Source organism: Tenebrio molitor, chromosome 3 (genome assembly GCF_963966145.1).
Source record: "Tenebrio molitor chromosome 3, icTenMoli1.1, whole genome shotgun sequence".
Classification (NCBI taxonomy): domain Eukaryota; kingdom Metazoa; phylum Arthropoda; class Insecta; order Coleoptera; family Tenebrionidae; genus Tenebrio; species Tenebrio molitor.
In genome coordinates this window covers 18,866,054-18,883,147 of record NC_091048.1, presented here as the reverse complement: position 1 = coordinate 18,883,147, position 17,094 = coordinate 18,866,054, and the positions used below count along the sequence as shown (strand labels likewise).

General features: G+C 36.9%; 3 protein-coding genes across 52 annotated transcripts in view; 2 read left to right on the top strand and 1 right to left on the bottom strand.

The window, feature by feature from the left end:
- Window positions 1–85: 85 nt before the first annotated feature.
- LOC138127249 (coenzyme Q-binding protein COQ10 homolog A, mitochondrial) lies at window positions 86–964 on the top strand. The gene is made up of 2 exons (XM_069043168.1): window positions 86–379; window positions 429–964. Exons 1-2 carry the CDS (start codon window positions 300–302, stop codon window positions 880–882), a joined length of 534 nt encoding a protein of 177 aa, XP_068899269.1. The 5' UTR covers window positions 86–299; the 3' UTR covers window positions 883–964.
- A 111-nt stretch (window positions 965–1,075) lies between these two features.
- Window positions 1,076–1,507, top strand: NP15.6 (NADH dehydrogenase [ubiquinone] 1 beta subcomplex subunit NP15.6). Its single transcript, XM_069042369.1, has one exon. It carries the CDS (start codon window positions 1,076–1,078, stop codon window positions 1,505–1,507), a length of 432 nt encoding a protein of 143 aa, XP_068898470.1.
- A 5,169-nt stretch (window positions 1,508–6,676) lies between these two features.
- Dscam1 (Down syndrome cell adhesion molecule 1) overlaps window positions 6,677–17,094 on the bottom strand; it is a 49,338-nt gene continuing 38,920 nt past the window's right edge. For 42 of the 50 annotated variants that reach the window (XM_069043343.1, XM_069043340.1, XM_069043339.1 and 39 more), the window contains 16 exons: window positions 16,329–16,448; window positions 16,104–16,277; window positions 14,994–16,052; window positions 14,785–14,940; window positions 14,413–14,730; window positions 14,074–14,363; window positions 13,311–13,522; window positions 13,079–13,255; window positions 12,859–13,025; window positions 12,359–12,550; window positions 12,024–12,191; window positions 11,644–11,745; window positions 10,893–11,111; window positions 10,505–10,810; window positions 9,991–10,051; window positions 6,677–8,491 (listed from right to left, as the gene is read on the bottom strand). In XM_069043343.1, the coding sequence (XP_068899444.1) occupies window positions 8,434–8,491; window positions 9,991–10,051; window positions 10,505–10,810; window positions 10,893–11,111; window positions 11,644–11,745; window positions 12,024–12,191; window positions 12,359–12,550; window positions 12,859–13,025; window positions 13,079–13,255; window positions 13,311–13,522; window positions 14,074–14,363; window positions 14,413–14,730; window positions 14,785–14,940; window positions 14,994–16,052; window positions 16,104–16,277; window positions 16,329–16,448 (3,779 nt within the window). In that variant the 3' untranslated portion in view covers window positions 6,677–8,433. Of the gene's footprint in view, window positions 8,492–9,990; window positions 10,052–10,504; window positions 10,811–10,892; window positions 11,112–11,643; window positions 11,746–12,023; window positions 12,192–12,358; window positions 12,551–12,578; window positions 12,738–12,858; window positions 13,026–13,078; window positions 13,256–13,310; window positions 13,523–14,073; window positions 14,364–14,412; window positions 14,731–14,784; window positions 14,941–14,993; window positions 16,053–16,103; window positions 16,278–16,328; window positions 16,449–17,094 lie in introns of all 50 variants that reach the window. The other 8 variants (XM_069043354.1, XM_069043355.1, XM_069043353.1 and 5 more) reach the window with 2 other exon arrangements.

Sequence of the window (17,094 nt, the reverse complement as noted above, 5' to 3'; positions counted from 1 at the left end):
ATTTGGGACTATTATGTTCATAAATTTTATTTATTAATCCAGTTGTTTACACAATTAACATTTTTATTTATAATCTGACAACACAGAAAAATGAAAAGCACTAAAAGTCGCAAAAATGTCAGTGGTGTTATGTCAGAAAGCGAAATTTAATCAGATATTAATTGTAATATACAAAACACGTCGTTGCAAAGGGAAAAAATCATGAAAACCATTAGTCATGACATATCCCGGGTGACCAAACCAATGTAACATTTTAAAATTTCAGAGATATTTTTTATTCAGTAACCAAACTTTTCAAAATGCGATTATTTAAAAGATGTTTACATTTTTTCAAGCTACCAGAAAAGAGGAAAGAATATTTCGCGAGAAAACTTGTCGGGTGAGTTTTTCTGAAATGAAAGGTCCATCAGTTTCATTGACAGTTTTAGATTTTCAAATGTGCAAATGTATACTGTGGTAGCTGACATCAGAAATTACAAGAAATTTGTCCCCTTTTGTACCAAATCTGTGATATTATCAGAAGAACACAATATGGTGCGAGCAAATTTAGAAGTGGGTTTTCCACCAATTATGGAGAATTACACTTCTGTGGTGTCATTATGTGAACCTGAATTGGTTCAAGCAATTTGCAGAGATGGAAGACTGTTTAATTTTTTGGAAACAACATGGAGATTCAACCCTGGCTTGAAAAGCAACCCACAAACTTGTATCATAGACTTTTATATCAATTTTGAATTCAGGTCGGCTCTCTACTCGAAAGTCGCAACATTTTTCTTTGATCAATTAGTCCAACAAATGGAAGAAGCTTTTATTAAAGAAGCACAAAGACGGTTTGGAAAGGAATCATTGCCAATTCATCACCTAGAACCAATTAGAAGTTGACGTTTAATCAATACTAGCCCAATTTAAACTTTGTTTTGAAACAAGTTAATTGTTATGTTTGTAATAAATTATTTTTACAGTATATTATTTTTTTCGTTTATTTTTTTTTTTTACTTTGCGTAGTTGGTAGTTCTTAGTTGAAGTGACATAACAACGGTTCATAACCTAAAAAAGTATCCGTGTTTACGTAAAAATGGCAGCGTTTGTAGTACTTCAACGTTCTTTAATCCGAAGAATTTTACCTGCCGTAAATAGAAGATTGGTGTCTACATCGAAAAAGTCCAATGACACTGCTGTAGCTGACGCCGTCAAAACTGAAACAAAGAAGGCTGAATACAAGAATTGGGTGTATTATGGTTTTGAGACGTCTTCCAAAGAGGCTGACAGAACAGCAATGCATTCAATTATGTTTGCCTCCGTCACTCTTTGTCTAGTGGTTGGCGGATATTTCCTCATGTATTTCCCTGATTACAACCTCAAAGATTGGTCGCAAAGAGAAGCTTTTATAGAGCTTCACAGAAGAGAGAAATTAGGCTTGCCATTGGTTGATCCTAATTTAATAGATCCTGCTAAGATCGTGTTGCCCTCAGATGAAGAATTAGGTAACACTGAGATCATAATTTAAATAAAATTTAGTTGCAGTTGTATTTGACACAAGAAACTTATGTAAATATTTATACATATTTAAGTTAACAATAAATATCAAATTAAAAAGAGTGTATAGGATTCCTTTATTTTTGCTACCTTAAATTCTCATTGAGATAAGAAGATTTGTTTAAATCGTAATAAGCAAGCTCCTTACTGATTGTTATCCTTGTGGTGATTTATTTAATTTACTCATCTTATATGCGTTTTATATTTTTTTACTTTAAAATGAGATTAGGAAACAAGTTATTGAACAAATTTATTATTCATCATGTGGAAGCGACGTATCATGGGTGTCATGTCGCATCTCGCATTCATAATCATAAACGTCGACTCGAGGCATGCGTTCGCCCGCTATTGTTCTATCTGAATATTCTGAATTCGCAATCCGAACTCATTGGGCCGTATGATTTCCCTTTCATTAAAGTTAAAGAACGTCCTTAAATTGTTTTGTCTCTGTCTAACATAGTGCTTGGCATATACTCTCACTTTGTCTAATCAATTATTTAGCTAATGAAAGGCTTAACAAATGGGAAATCATACGGCCCACTATTGTTTTGGTCTTCGCTGTGACAATACCAGTGACGTGGGAAATAGAATAGACGGAACATCACCATGTAAAGCGTTGATTCCTATATGCAACATTATACCGGGACATTTTTTTAACATTGAACATAGCCCATACTTATTCCCTATGTTCAGTTTTAAAAAACACAAGTCAATGCATGGTACAAATACAACGTGTAACAGAAATAAGTACATTAATTTTAACCGGTAACAGAACTCGTCATGATGAACAATTTTTCTATGTACCACTTTTTCAAAATCGGCAATTTTTTTTAACATTTTCCCCCCCATAAATTAACGAGCCGTTCAGCCGTTTACGTAAACCTTCTAAGCACAGCGACCAGGTAGCGTGGTCTCCAGTGGCAGGTAGCGAAATTCGTGAAAATTTTTAAACAATTTTAACTCATTAACAAGAACGTTTACAAAAAAAATTTGTTTAGAAAAGTTGTTGTTCTTGATGAGTTTTATTACCAGTTAAAATTAATGTACTTATTTCTGTTACACGTTGTATATATTTTTACCATGGGTCAATGCATGTATGTAATCACGTAACCAAGGTAACGAAAATAAGTACTTGACAGTTTAACAAAATGGTCAAGTTGTTTGAAGAAGAAATACACATAGTGCAGTTATTCTATGCCAATCAGAGCATTAGAAATGTGCGTGACATTTCCAATGCAACACATGATAGACCAATTCCATCAATCGGAACAATTTTTGACATTATTTCAAAATCTCTGGTGTTCGGTATAGTTGGTTGCATAGCAACTCACAATGCATTGCTCCGTTTTTTAAAATTGAACATAGGGAATAAGTATGGACAATGTTCAGAGTTAAAAAAATGTCCCGGTATATTGGATGATTGTGGCCAAGTATGGCAACTATGTAGATTGAAAGTACTACAACATGAATTTTTTATTTTTTCAAACAAACGCTCCAAATGGCGTCAGGACGTTAAAAAATAAAAAAATAAAAATTACTTATTTTTTTTATCGACTCCCTGGATTGAAAATACCACAGAGAACTCATTTCTGATTGTTGAGGTTAGCAAATAAAACAGAGAAGGAGATCGAGAACAACTGTATTGAGTGAACGCTTACAATGAACTATTTAAGTAAAGATGAGTTACATTACTTGGGTTTGGATGCAGCACATATGAACGCACATGCGCTGTACATACTACAAATTTAATTGTTTGTACCTATCTTTAACACTGATATTAAAAATTATGAAGAAGTCATTGTTTTCAAATTAATTGACATAATAATTTTTGGTAGCAAAATGTGACGACGACCCTCGATGGGTCATAATTCCTGATTGACAATGGTTGCTTACCGCAAACAACCAGCTATAAATCATAACTGGCGGTACAGTCCTGGATTTGTATGGTATTGGAGACCCTTGCAAATCAAACTTTACCACTGTTTTATGATTTCCGTCATTTTAAAATCCTACCATAAATATGCTACCACTTTGTTAGTAGATGTTAAATGTCGATTTACTCAGCTATTATTCTAATTTAAATACCAACTTTTGTATAGTCAAAATCGACATTGTCCTGTGGGTGAAATCGTAAGAAAAAAAAAAAGTCCTGATTGCTTTATTACTTTGAGAATCGCCCTCAAATGTCACATGATTTATATTGACAAATCACAACTCCGAATTATTTGAATAGCAACCAATCACAATTTAATTAAGCGGAAATTTTCCCTAGGGAAAATTTCCGATATAATTGCCCTAGGGAAAAATTTTTTCGGGCGATTCTCTTCCGAATATACCTCGGGACAGATATATATCGCCAGAAATTTTTTCTTGCAGTCCAACACTCGTGTTTGTCGCTCAAAATTACCCTCGGGCTGAAGCCCTCGTGTAATTTTCTTGCGACAGACACTCGTCTGTCAGGACTGCTCGAAAAAATTTCCGGCAATATATCTGTCCCTTGGTATATTATATATGACAATATTATTTATGTATCACGTGATCATGAATGATCCAATGAAAACGCGTAAAGTCCGTAGTTGCATGGATATCACAGCGATAATAAAAAACAAAAAAAAAAAATGTCTTGTTTACTTTCGTCGTTACGATTTTTGATTGAAATAAATTTGTCATTTTGACAAATAAATGAAAAATTTTGTATTTCATTCATTATCCACAGATTACCACTGTTCATTATATTGTCTCTGTTTGGAAACCCAAAATTTAAAGCAGTCAACTTGTATCGACAAGTTTGAAGCTTTATTAGTACAACTTAAAAATATAACCTGGCCTTTACAAAATAGATTTTATACAAAAAATTGATGTCGTGATAGCTAAAAATCCGGATTTTACAAAACAAATAACTTCGAACTCTTTTACGGACGATGTAACGTTGTTAAAATATTCCAACCTTGTTCCTTATTATTTTTATGTTTGCTCCAGTAACAAGTTGCGATGTGGAAAGATCTTTTTCTAAATTTAAAGATATTTTGACTTCCCAGCGATCTTCCTTTATTGCGGAAAATTTAGAAAAATATGTAGGACAACGAAATATTAAACACATTTTTTTTTTCCTGTTTTCGTCTTTTGCATATGTCTAAGTCACGTCCAAAAGTTAGATGGATTTATAGACTTGTTTTGGACCTTCAGGAATTTCGATAAATAGTTCAAGACAAACAAAACAGTACCGAGACATTATTTACAACCCTCTCGCACACCCCAATAGTGCGAGATGCCAGACCGTCACAAATCTGTCAGCGTCAGACCATGAGACCCATTTCGTGATTGTTGGATGCTGATTATTAGGGTATTTAAAGGGCGGACTAGGTCAGTTGAAGACGAACTGTGACAGAGTGTAGAGCAAAGAATCCAATTAGAATATCTTATTAAAGTTTATGCGAAAGTGAGTTTGTGAAAGGTGTAGTTAATTTACACAAGGTGAGTGCATCACTGAGTAACCTGTTTCTGTTGGTGATGTGGTGAGTTTACCTATTCTAATAATTAATATTGATGATGATCATGGCCATAATTAAAGACAATTAGCATGGTGAGTCTTTGAATGATTTATAATAATTAATTGAGAGTATTGAGAGTCGCTGACTGAGATCAGGGCTGCTCGTGATTGCTAATTAATTGAGGGTCGCTGACTGAGATCAGGACCGCTCGTGATTAATAATGAGTTGAGAGTCGCTGACAGGGATCAGGACTGCTCGTGAGTTATAATTAATTGAGATGATATTGTTTTCACCATTGAGGGTGATTATGTTGTTGATTTGATCAGAGTCATAACAGTTTGATGCAATTGCTAATTTTGATATGATGATTGAGCCCCGACATGTCGAGCTAATTAATTAGACTGTCCAAATTTCCTTTGTTCCGGCAACTGTACGCTAGCAGAGACCGTGGAGCTGCTAGCGGGGTGAAATTGATTGTGATGCACTGGCAGAGACCGGGGATGCTGCCAGTGTGGCAGATCGAGTGTGCCGCTGAGGTCCATCAGGGCCGCTCATCTGTTTTTGGTGATCACAATTGATTGAGGGTCGCTGAGTGTTATCAGGGCGCCTCGTTTGATTACAGTTGTGCAGTGGACTGTTAGAGTCCTGGGGGTTCTGAGTGAACCCTACTCTTTTCCTTTTCCTAACAACCCTGGACAAAGCTCAATGAGTTAATAATAATTGATAATAACTTAAAGTACTAGAGCTCAATGAATATGTGATGATAATTGATAATCACCAAAGATATTAAGAGTTGACGTTGACGTTGTGATGGTACCATATTTGAGATGTGTGTGATTTATTATTGTAAATATGTATTGGTTGTGCTCGCACAACACTTTCAGCGAACTGGTTACTCACCACCCCATTTTATTATTTTACAGGAGGTAAGCCTGTGATAGATGTACCGACCACGATCACCTCGATCCACAACACAAGCCGTCATGACACCATTGTTAACGTAATGTTCACCCAATTATTTTATTTACTGACAATTACCAAATTACGACATCCTGACGCTGCATCAAGTCTGATGTGTTATATTGATTGATAATTTGATTAGTATCAGCATTATTATTATTTTTGTGTTCTGTCTCTCTCTGCGAGAGTTATCTCTCTCGCACCCGCATCATAGCTCCTACAAATACATAGTTATACAAACGTATTATTCAAATACAGTCTTAAACAGTGGTACACAAGTGTGAAATATATACTTACAAGTTTTAAATTTACTTCGCACAAAAATTATCGCATCATCTCACTTTCGGCTCTATAGCAACAGGTCATTAATATTTGTTTGCAAAAATAATAAAGGTTGTTCTATCAGAAGGTTTTTACTCTATTCTGAGATAAAAATGTGTTATCTTTAATTTTTTTTGGGGGTGTGCTGGAACACAGTTGTGCGGAGTTTATTAAACGCCAGGCTAGTACGGCGCGGCACTGGATTCGGTAAAGTGGACTGCCGTACGCTGAATTACTTAGAAATCCCGTCAAAATACAAACAGGAAATAGGTTGTGAGAAAGGAAACTCAACTGCTATTTAATTAATTAATGGAATGGTTAGAACCAAGATATGTTCATGCAGGAAGAATATACAATAAATGTGAAGATTCTGTTTTGTTATTTTGTATATTTAACCAAAAAACGTACTTTGGTATACAAGCACTTAAATTAGAACGTCATAATGGCAAAATTGTTAAATAATGTATAATATTACGTAAGATTTACAAACCTATATACGTAGTATGCATATCATGAAAACCAATTTATACAAAAACACACGGTTAGTAAAGTATCATTCAAAAATATTGCAGACAAATGATTATCATTAAATATTAAGAGTATTACGCTACAACTATCAACTGGATATATAGCACACTTAAGATATACACTTATAACGGCATTTCAAACCATTATCATCACAAAAAAAAAGAATATTACTTGTCATTTCATATGAGATTTTACAGAGGATTTGATATACGTGTACCAAGATATCAATAAGAGAAAAAAAATTGACTAGTATTACGAATATTAAATGACAAATAATCTACAATATTGTTTGCCGATCTGCGTATATTTTACCAAGACTGATTGCTACATTAGGAACTTGAACAGTTTTGAAAATAAAAGGAAAAAATACAAACACTGACTTTAAGTAAGTATTGCATTATTGGTAAAATACATCAGAATAAGTGGTTACTGAAAGGAAATCTCGTCTAAAATGCCATAATTATATTGGATAAACATCTAAACTACTGATATTTTTAACACTACTAGCAATCTGAAGCTGAGTATTAGGTGAATAAAATTGTTTGTATCGCTTTGTATAATATTTTGAGTTACCTAAATAATTTCAAAACTGTATTTTTATACATCTACATTTATATGTTTGACATGCATGCATTAAAGATAGAAACACTGATATATTTTCATAAAACTAGCGGCTAAAACAATTAGATAAATTTTGTCCCTAATTTAGGTATTATTATTATTATTATTATAAAAGAAGTGAACTCGTTGACAATCTACTTTTAATAAATTCGATGGTCACTGGGAAAAATGTATGAAAAATAATTCTTACGATCTGAAAAATTTAGATTGTCCACGAAACACTCGAAAGGGGAAAGCTAATTCATTTCTTACACGTAGCGTTTATGTAATTACAAGCTGGCGATGCACAACCTTCAACACTTTACAGCACAATAAAAATAACGAAACCATATCGCCAACCTTTCACTAAACCTATCCGAAAACATGAAACAAAACAACTTAAAGAAGCGAAATAATAAACAAAGCTAACTACTTATATACGAACGACGAAAAAAAATCGTCTACAGTAGAATTCAATTAAAGTGATTTAAATTTTTGGCACCACTGTAGACTGCATGTAAAATCAATCGACCAAATGTCATTAAATAAAAAATATTCACAAACCTCAAAATATCACATGACACATTGAGCCACTGTACAACGAGCGAACCAAAAAATTAAATCTTTTATATCAAAAAACCCTTGGCAAAATGTGTACGTATTCGTTTTGGCGGCACTTGTGGCCCCGAATAAAGCAACTAAAATAAATATTTGGTAAAAAAAAAATACACAGAAGGGGGAGGTATCCACACTAAATATTCACGGAAAATGTCGAAAAAGCCAATTTTTTGTGCTATGCCTAAAAAGTCATGGAAATCGAAAAAAAAGTTTCAGTCTCCAAGGTTGGTGTGAATATTTTGTACAAATACCGTGATGTGGAGGGAATTTAATGATCAAATCTCCGCGTAAAGTATTTGCTAATGTCAAAAATCAATTTAACTACGAGATATGATCGTTAAATGTAACTGAGGTTGTCGTCTCTCGTCTTCTTTACAAATTACACTGCCACAGTATCGTAGGCTGTGAGTCCCCCGTTTGCTTGGCCTGTTTCGTTTCTAAAAAAATAAGACACAAAATGCTCACACGTACACCTTCACAAATATGCGATTAGTTTATAACGATATTTTTACAATAATAACCAAACATTAAATTAGTACAAATTAGTGTGCACACATAAAACAAAAACGAAAACAGTGCAAAAGAATAAACACACTTAAAAAGCTTATTATTTGCAGTACACACTTACAGTTTCCTATTTGAGAGGAATTCATGAAATTAACAAACATCATTACCACAACGTCATCACAAAAGTTATGACAAGTGCATCAACAATGTATTAACTCTGCAGCTAATCAATCACTGTACTGAAGTGATCACTGATTTACCTCATTTCAAAAAGGTGAAACGTCACGAACATGTTTAAATTTAAAAAGTTGTAGATTTGTACTTCTTGTCTGTATGATTCATGCACGAAACGACAATCTCGCTGCGTAAAAATGTATACATTACAAAGCGTGTAGAAGTTGAGGAAATTGTGAAATAAGCCTAATTAGCAGTTCAAATGCATCCGCAGTAAGAAGTTCAAAAACACATCTTTCTTTTTCAAATTTTCCCTGCCCTGGAAAATTAACGGGAAAAAATCTATATTGTAGTATGTAGTCTTTTCATTTGCATTATTTTTACGTTTTAACAATACCCAACGTAATATATTATTATGTTGAACCTGAACATATACAGTGTGATTCTGAAATAAGTATGGAAAAAAATGTGGAGTATCCTTGACACGAAATAATTCTGCGTCAATGACTTTTGGAAGTGAAATCAAAAGGATGGAAATTACCCTATATCCTTGTATTGTTGACGCCTACGAATAGGGGAAATTTGTTCACTTCATTAGCAACCATTGTTACATCAATTCCACAATAAAGTCGTACACACTGCTTTGTAAATGTTTCTATGGAAATGATCGAAAGGAGTAATGTCACATTTGCGACAAACTACCAGGATAATCAATTAATCACCTTTAACTCAGCAGCGTACTAGCAATTGTGACTAAATTTTCAATGATTAATATCTCGAAAACGTTTTCGTTTTTTAACTTCTATAAGAAAAATTTTTGTCCGTGACTTCTTTTCATCATCACCAATTACCGTTTTTTTTCCAAACTTATTTCAGGATCACCCTGTATATTTATTTCATGTTCAAAAATACTATTTTATAAACTAAACATTCGTGATGAAAGTACATTTTTCTTTTTCACTTACAAACACTTTAAGAAATGGTAAACAACTACACTACACAGCTTTAAAATAATTTAAAAAATTACCAATAATGTCCGTACACTTGGGAAGTCATTTCCTTGTTTTATATCCAACATATGATAAAAATTGTTAATAAGTATAACGACGAGTAGAAGACGTCATGATCATGTGTCACTCCAGTACAATTTTCTTATTTTGTAAAGCACTCAGCAAGTGATCAAGTGAAACACTTTTTTTTAATAAAATGTATATCGAAAAAAGAGGATTATGGGTGATGTATTGTGTGTACTGACCTTTCAATCAGTTTGCGCATTTCTTCGTGAGACATGCCATCCTTTGAACTACCTCTCATTACTGAAAACAAACCACACTTACTACACGACCACAAGACGTCACTGCCTATCTAGCTTAAACAAAAATTCGAATCGAAAAAAAAAGTATGCAGTGGCAAACAAAAGTAAGAAAATCAAATTCTCTACATGCTGTTAACACACAATTATTAATTTCAGACATGCAACAATCAGTAAAGATGATGAAATAATTTCAATGAGTGATCAATGAGTTGAAGAACCTTATCTAATTCTAATAGATTACGGTCAAACAACTCACTTACCCTGTTCATTTTCTGAAAATAAAGTCAAATTTAAACTTGGGTTCGATTTTGATGTACTTAAGATATTCAAATTGTTTAATTACGGCCAATTGGTTTGATCAAAGCACCAAATTAGTTATCGGTCTGTGATTCAGTTAAAATAAAATTAGGCCGGTAAGCTGAACTCATCGATAGTGAAGCACAACGTGACTTACCGCCGTACGCGCGACTGTTGATCAGTTGGTCTCTATCGCATTCGGCTTCCGAAATCTCGTTACTGTCTTTCGAATCGTTGAACGAGGGGTCGTGGTTGCGTGGTGGGGGTGGTGGAGGCTCGGGGCTGCTGTTGGTCGGCTGCAGTCTCAAAGAACCCAAAGAACGACGACCGATGGAACCTCGGCTACCGTACTGATCGTACGGAGCGCCGTAACCGCCATACTGAGAGCCGTACTGTTCGTCTTCTGGTGCGCAGTTTGCTGGATCGTCGTACTCGGGACCGGGCGAATAGATGCTGCCATTACCTGTCACATCAATCGTAACGTTAACGATCGCACACAAATTACCATCACGCATCAGCACGACTTTTTGACAAATAGAACTGACCTTGAGAACCGACTCTGTCGTATCGTCTATTTTGTCTTGGCATTGATTGCGAACCTGTGCGCGAGTGCATCTGGTGAGGTGTGTTCATTCCCGACGGTCCCATTGTACCGGCGTGAGGATGGGGGAACGTCTGGAACTGCATCGCTTTGCTAGGATCCATTTCTTCACGGAAGCCCAAGAGGTGGAAGGTGGCGTAAGGGCAAATTTCATCGTCCATACCTAAAACAGATGACGCACGTGCCTTCAAGTCGTCAAACAACTCCTGCCGTGTCAACACAGCCAGGAAAAGATTCGTATACAAATTTCGTCGACTGTTAGTGGTGTCGATGTGAAACAGCACCCAAGCGGACATTGCAAAGCAAACAAAAGCTGCTGACAAAAACTTACGATTGTTTTTGAGGAAGACAACGAATTTAAGCCTCTTATAAACATTCAAACACACTAGAAGTCACTTTAAAGGGCTTATTTCCCTACTACTGAACCATGTTCCATTGTAATAAAACGAACGCCATAAATAATTTATTAAAAAGATAGGTAGAAAACTGAAAAAACCATTACTGAAAATTGACGAATTCAGTCTGGAGGTACAGATTGCAAAATTACAATGCAACACGTTCCTCTAGAGGTTTCTTGTGGCAAACCTGTTAGTTACTCAACACACGCAGACAGATGACAAATCTAAGTACTGTTTAATTAGTACCAGAAGCACGAAAGCTTTTTACAAACCATTCTGTAAATGATAAAGTTTTACCTCTATGAGTATGAACAGTTTCGTTTGAACCCCTCCTACTCCTAAGCTCTTCGTACAAATGACGGCGAGGATCCCAGGTAGAATGAGAACGATAATGAGCTCCTATTGCACATTTAAAATGATCAAGCATTTGTACCTTGCATCGAAAGAATGTTCGCTCGCACGTCATATATATAACATAGAAACAGCAAAATATTGTTAAAATAATAATAAAGAGCGGGCACACATTTACTTGTTATTGAGAGATGTCGGTCGAATTCTAACTTCACGTTTGAGAGTGTTACGGTTAGAATTCAACAGCAGCGATACAGCAATGAAAATAATATACAAAAATTAAATTAATAAATGTTCATGCGTAAGAAGCGATGGCTGATTCTTACTTAAGACGGTACCTCGCTTGATCCTGTCGCAGGTGTTGTAGTTGGATCCTGGGACGGGTGGCAATTTTCTGTTAGGTGGTGCGATGTAACCAAGTTCGTCTCTCAAGTCCGGCCGGCGTTTGTCTAGAGTTGAGGACGCGTTGACGGATTGGTTGTAGACGACGTCGTCTGCAACACGAAATCGTTGCAAATGATGCGTACCGCTGCGGAAAGGTGCGATCACAGATGACATATTAAACGAGTCACTCCGTACTGGTCGGAGCGTGAATTTACTCTTAGAGTTTGTAATATGTCACCTGTGGTGGATATGAGTGAGGATGAAAATTATGACATACAATCGCTTCGGAGTCGGGTTTGTAAAGGACCGTGGGCCCTGCGCGATAGAGCCACGCAAATCACGACAATGCCGACAACGACAACAACTACTGTAGCAGCTACTGGCACAGCAATATTCAAGTCGACCCAGTCGGGTATCCAAGGAAAGAGCATCTTAACACCGGGCGATTCCCTAATTGGCGCGATTGTACCTAGAATACAGAAAAACAACGACTTTACCTTTATGGTAATTTCCTTTGCCCCGCAATACACAAATCACAATAATGGCAACAATTATGACCAGAACTGCTGCCACTACGGGGACTACTAGGTTTAGGTTCGCCAGGATAATTTGAATTGTGTCCTCTTTGGGGATTTCACGGGCCGGGGCAATAGTACCTGAAACGAAACAGATTTTCGTTGTCAGAGACGCGTACTAACGGAAACATTCAGGTACTATTGCGTACACTTGACTGTAAGCATAAACACAACAAAAACGAACAACGAAACATCGATTTACCTCCGGTGACGGTGAGTGTGGCGAATTCGTATTCGGCAACGTTAAATCCGGCGTTGTTGTGTGCAGTGACGCGCAAGTGATACCAAACGGCGGGGTCCAAGTCCAAGAGTACGAAATTTTGGCCCAACTTGACGTTGTTCGACACCTGGATCCACTCTGTGCTAGTCCTGAAACGCATAACGTGCTGTTGTGGTGCAAACTGGACAAAATCACCACTCACTTCTTTTTGTGTTCGATGACAAAGTACAACATCGGACAACCGCCATCGGACCATGCGCTCAGGTGAAGGGTGATGCTGTTGGATGAAACTTCGATGAATTTTTCGGCGCTCGGGATGATCGGTTTTTCTCCGCGCGTTCGTGGGTTCAAGGTATCTGAAGGATCGCCAGTTCCAATGCTACAAATCGAACAAGTTAAGCCTGTTTTCCTCCTGTGGAAGAATTAATACGGACCTGTTGTACGCCTTTACGTACACCTGGTACCTAGTTCCGCAAAGCAATTTTTCCAAAGTGTATTTTTCAATGGTGGGTGCAATTTGAACAGTTTCCCAATCACCGAACTCTGGTTTGTAGTGAATTGTGTAACCGTGAATTGGCTCAACATCGGATTCGTGTGGCTTCATTTTGAGCGTTAACGAGTTTGTCGTAGTAGAAGTCAGTGAAACCTGAAAGTAAGGGAAAAACATTAGAACATTCGTAAACATGAAATTAATACATTTTTCTAATTTGTTGTTTTAACAAAGCTGTTAACGCATTCATTTTGAAACGCGTTAATGAACCATTAACACATCCAAAATCTAGGAACTTTTTTCAGTTGGTAACACACATTGCCGGCAACAAATTTACTGTGGTATTCTCTGCTATTTGCCGAATTTTTGGATAATTCATATTTAATTGCAATTTCACTTACGAAAAATGACAATTATGTTTGGTCTAGATTCAAATTTAAAATTTTACTTTAAATATCAAGTTTGAAATAAAAGTGTCACCAACTGTCACAAAATTCCCTAAATCCCAAAATTTATTTTATTTGTAAAAAACATGTATTATTTAATGTGCAAATTAGAAAAAATAGCATGAAAAGCCCGTTTTATAAAACTTAAGAGCACTCGTCATTTACAGACCTGCGGCAGTCGTGCTACAAATCTGACTCGTGTCTTAATATTAAGTTTTATAAAACTCATGTTTTAATATACTATTTTAAGTTGAGACTTACAATTGGAGCATGAGGTGGTGCGTTGACAATCAACTGATGTGTGACAGAATCTTGTCCGTAATCGTTTTCAACGTGGCACGAATATTCTCCGGCGTTATTTCTACTCACATCACGGATGAAGAGAGAACCATCTGGTTGTTGTCTGATTTTATCATTTGAAGTAAATTGAATTCCCTTAATTTTCCAAATTATAACAGGTGACGGCATACCGACAGCAAGACAGGGCAACGTGACGTCTTCTTTGTAAGTAGTGGTAAACGTGTCATCAAACGACGCGATTTTCGCCGGGACTGAAACAATACTTTAAAACGACAACTCAAACTCTCACGAAAAACTTACCGCTTGTGCTTGGAGACACTGTGACCTTTTTGGAGGGTTGACCTTCGCCGATCGTGGTCGCTGCAGTCACCCAGAATTCGTATTTCAAGTTGCTGTCAAGGTTCTTAGCTTGGTAACTGAGATTCTGATTCCTCAAATTTGGAATGATCTTTTGAGACTTTGGTTTCTCTTCGGTCTTGGAATCTTCAGGTTGGGCTTGTTTGTAATAAACAGTGTAATATTCGACAATACCGTTGGGTTCTACTGGAGGCTTCCAACTAGCCAAGATCGAATCGGTCGACATAACGAGAGCCTTGACGGCAACTGGAGCTTCGGGAACTGAAATAAAATCAATTAGAAGGCGAATCAAGTTGGAAGAATGACAGAAAGTACCGTCTTGTTCGGTCTGGCAATGAATTGGAGTAGTACGGACACCATCTCCGCCTGAGGTGTAAGCTAACACTTCCATACTGTAGTTAGTGTACTTTTTGAGCCCGTGGAGAATCGTTTCGCTAGCGGCAGTGATTTTGGTATCCTTTGTGTTCTCATCTGTAAACGAAAGTCTTAAATCTGTCGTAGTAGTAACGTAGAGTCATCATTACCAAACCAAGTGTCTGATGGTCCGTAGATAACTTTGTAGCCTTTAATGACACCGTTGGCAGCAGTGAGTGGAGGTGAAACCCACGAAACACGAATAGTTTGAGCAGTGAGAGTGGTGCAAGTAGCCTTATCTGGGGGTTGTTCTGGTACACCTTCAGCAGTGTAAGCTTTAATATCGTCAGACAAAGGACCAGCTCCCACTTTATTAAAAGCTTGAACGACGACCGAATACTGCGTGTAAGTTTTCAAATTAGAAATTTTCAAATGATGTTCTTTGCCTTCTTCGCGACTGAACTCGACAGTTTCGAACAGGTACGGTTTGTCAGAGTTGGCCAATCGGTAGCCCACGTAGTAGCCCAGAATATCACCGTTCCACTCGTCTCTGACTGGGGGTTTCCAATAGACAACCAAAGAGTGCTGATCGTTCGTTTCAACGCGGATGCTAGTTGGTGGGCCTCCGGGTACTTCTTCCGCCGTGATGATGGTAACAGTATCGGATGGATCGCTTGAACCGATTTCGTTTTCAGCTACGATCCTGATGTGGTAAGTGGTCGCTGGTCTGAGAGTAAAAACTCCCGCTTCTGTCTGATCGCCGGGGACGAGAACGCGTTCGGTGTTGCCTTCCCAGCTAACTTTGCTCTGTTTGTATTCGATCATGTATCTAGTGATTGGCGAGTTGCCGTCGTAAGGTGCGACCCAAGACAACTGGACAGTTCTCCCGGATTTGTCTAAAACTTTCAAGCCGTACGGAATTTCGGGAACTTCTTGGACGATCATGTTGATGCTAGTGTCGTCACTTCCAAATGCATTCGTGGCAACGCAGGTGAAGAGAGCAGAATCGGATCGTTCCGTGCGTTTGATGCTAAGACCGGAAAGGACGCCGTTCGCTAAAATTTCTTCTCTAATTGTGTATCGATTGTCTCCCTTGGGTTCAAGCCGTTTGTTATTGATGTTCCACAAGATTCCAATCGGTTTTTCGCCTTTAGCTTCGCACTGTAATACTGCAGGGTCGCCTCTTCGTGAAGTCTGATTGCGCAATTTGATGTCAAATTGAGGAGGAGCTAAAATGACAATTGTAATACATGTTTTTTAGAAATCCTGCCGCGACGTACCTTGAACACTAATTTGGATTACTGCAGATAAACCAGAACCGATTCCATTTACAGCTTCGCACAAATAATAACCTTCGTTCGTTTTTTGGATATTATTGATTGTAAGAGTGCCATCTTCAACTTTAATGTCAGGATTATTGGGTTTAAAATCTTTGTAATCGCCAGGTGATACCCCTAAATCAAAAAAATTAGAAAAAGAATTTTCCAAGTTGTGTTAAGACTAACCAGTAGCCCTTTTCCATGTCACTACAGGCTTAGGGAAACCATCGGCTTTACATTCAACAGCGGCATCAGAGCCTTGAGCAAATGCTTTATCTGTTGGCTCTAGTATCCACCTTGGTGGCACTAAAAATTTGTATTTGGTTAGAATTTCGCTCACCAGTCCTTTTGCATAATCATGCAATCCCTATCAATTTTGATTTCCAAAACTTTTTGTTCAAACATGCATTATTCAATTTTGTTTTTGCCAAAAAATCTAATTCTATAAAAAGTATTGATTACAAATGTGAACATTCTCATGATTAACCAAACAATTCTTGTAGCGTTGCTAATGTTTAACACATCAGGGACAATAACTACTTTTTATGTCAATTTATTCAACAGTTTACATAACCAATACTTTTTATATTTTGCTGGAGAAAACTTCAATAATGTAGTGATTCAGTTAATGTTGTTGAAGACAAAGAGTCGTCATTGTTAAAGTTGTTCCAGTTTTCTGTTAGTAAAATAAAACAAGAAGTGAAGGGACAAATGAAAAGAACGCATGCATAGAGTTAACTAAACCAGAAGAAGAAGAAAAAGTGCACAGGAAATGGTAAACGGGATCATCCCTAAATCTCAGCTTGAGGAAGCGTGTAGGAGTCGAAGGAGAAAGGGTGCAGCTGAGATTACGTCTTCACAAAGTCTTGAGATGGTGCAAACAAGTATTAGCCACATGGAAGCTTTGAATAGAAGCCCATTATTCGTCGAAACACGTATAAAAATAAATAGA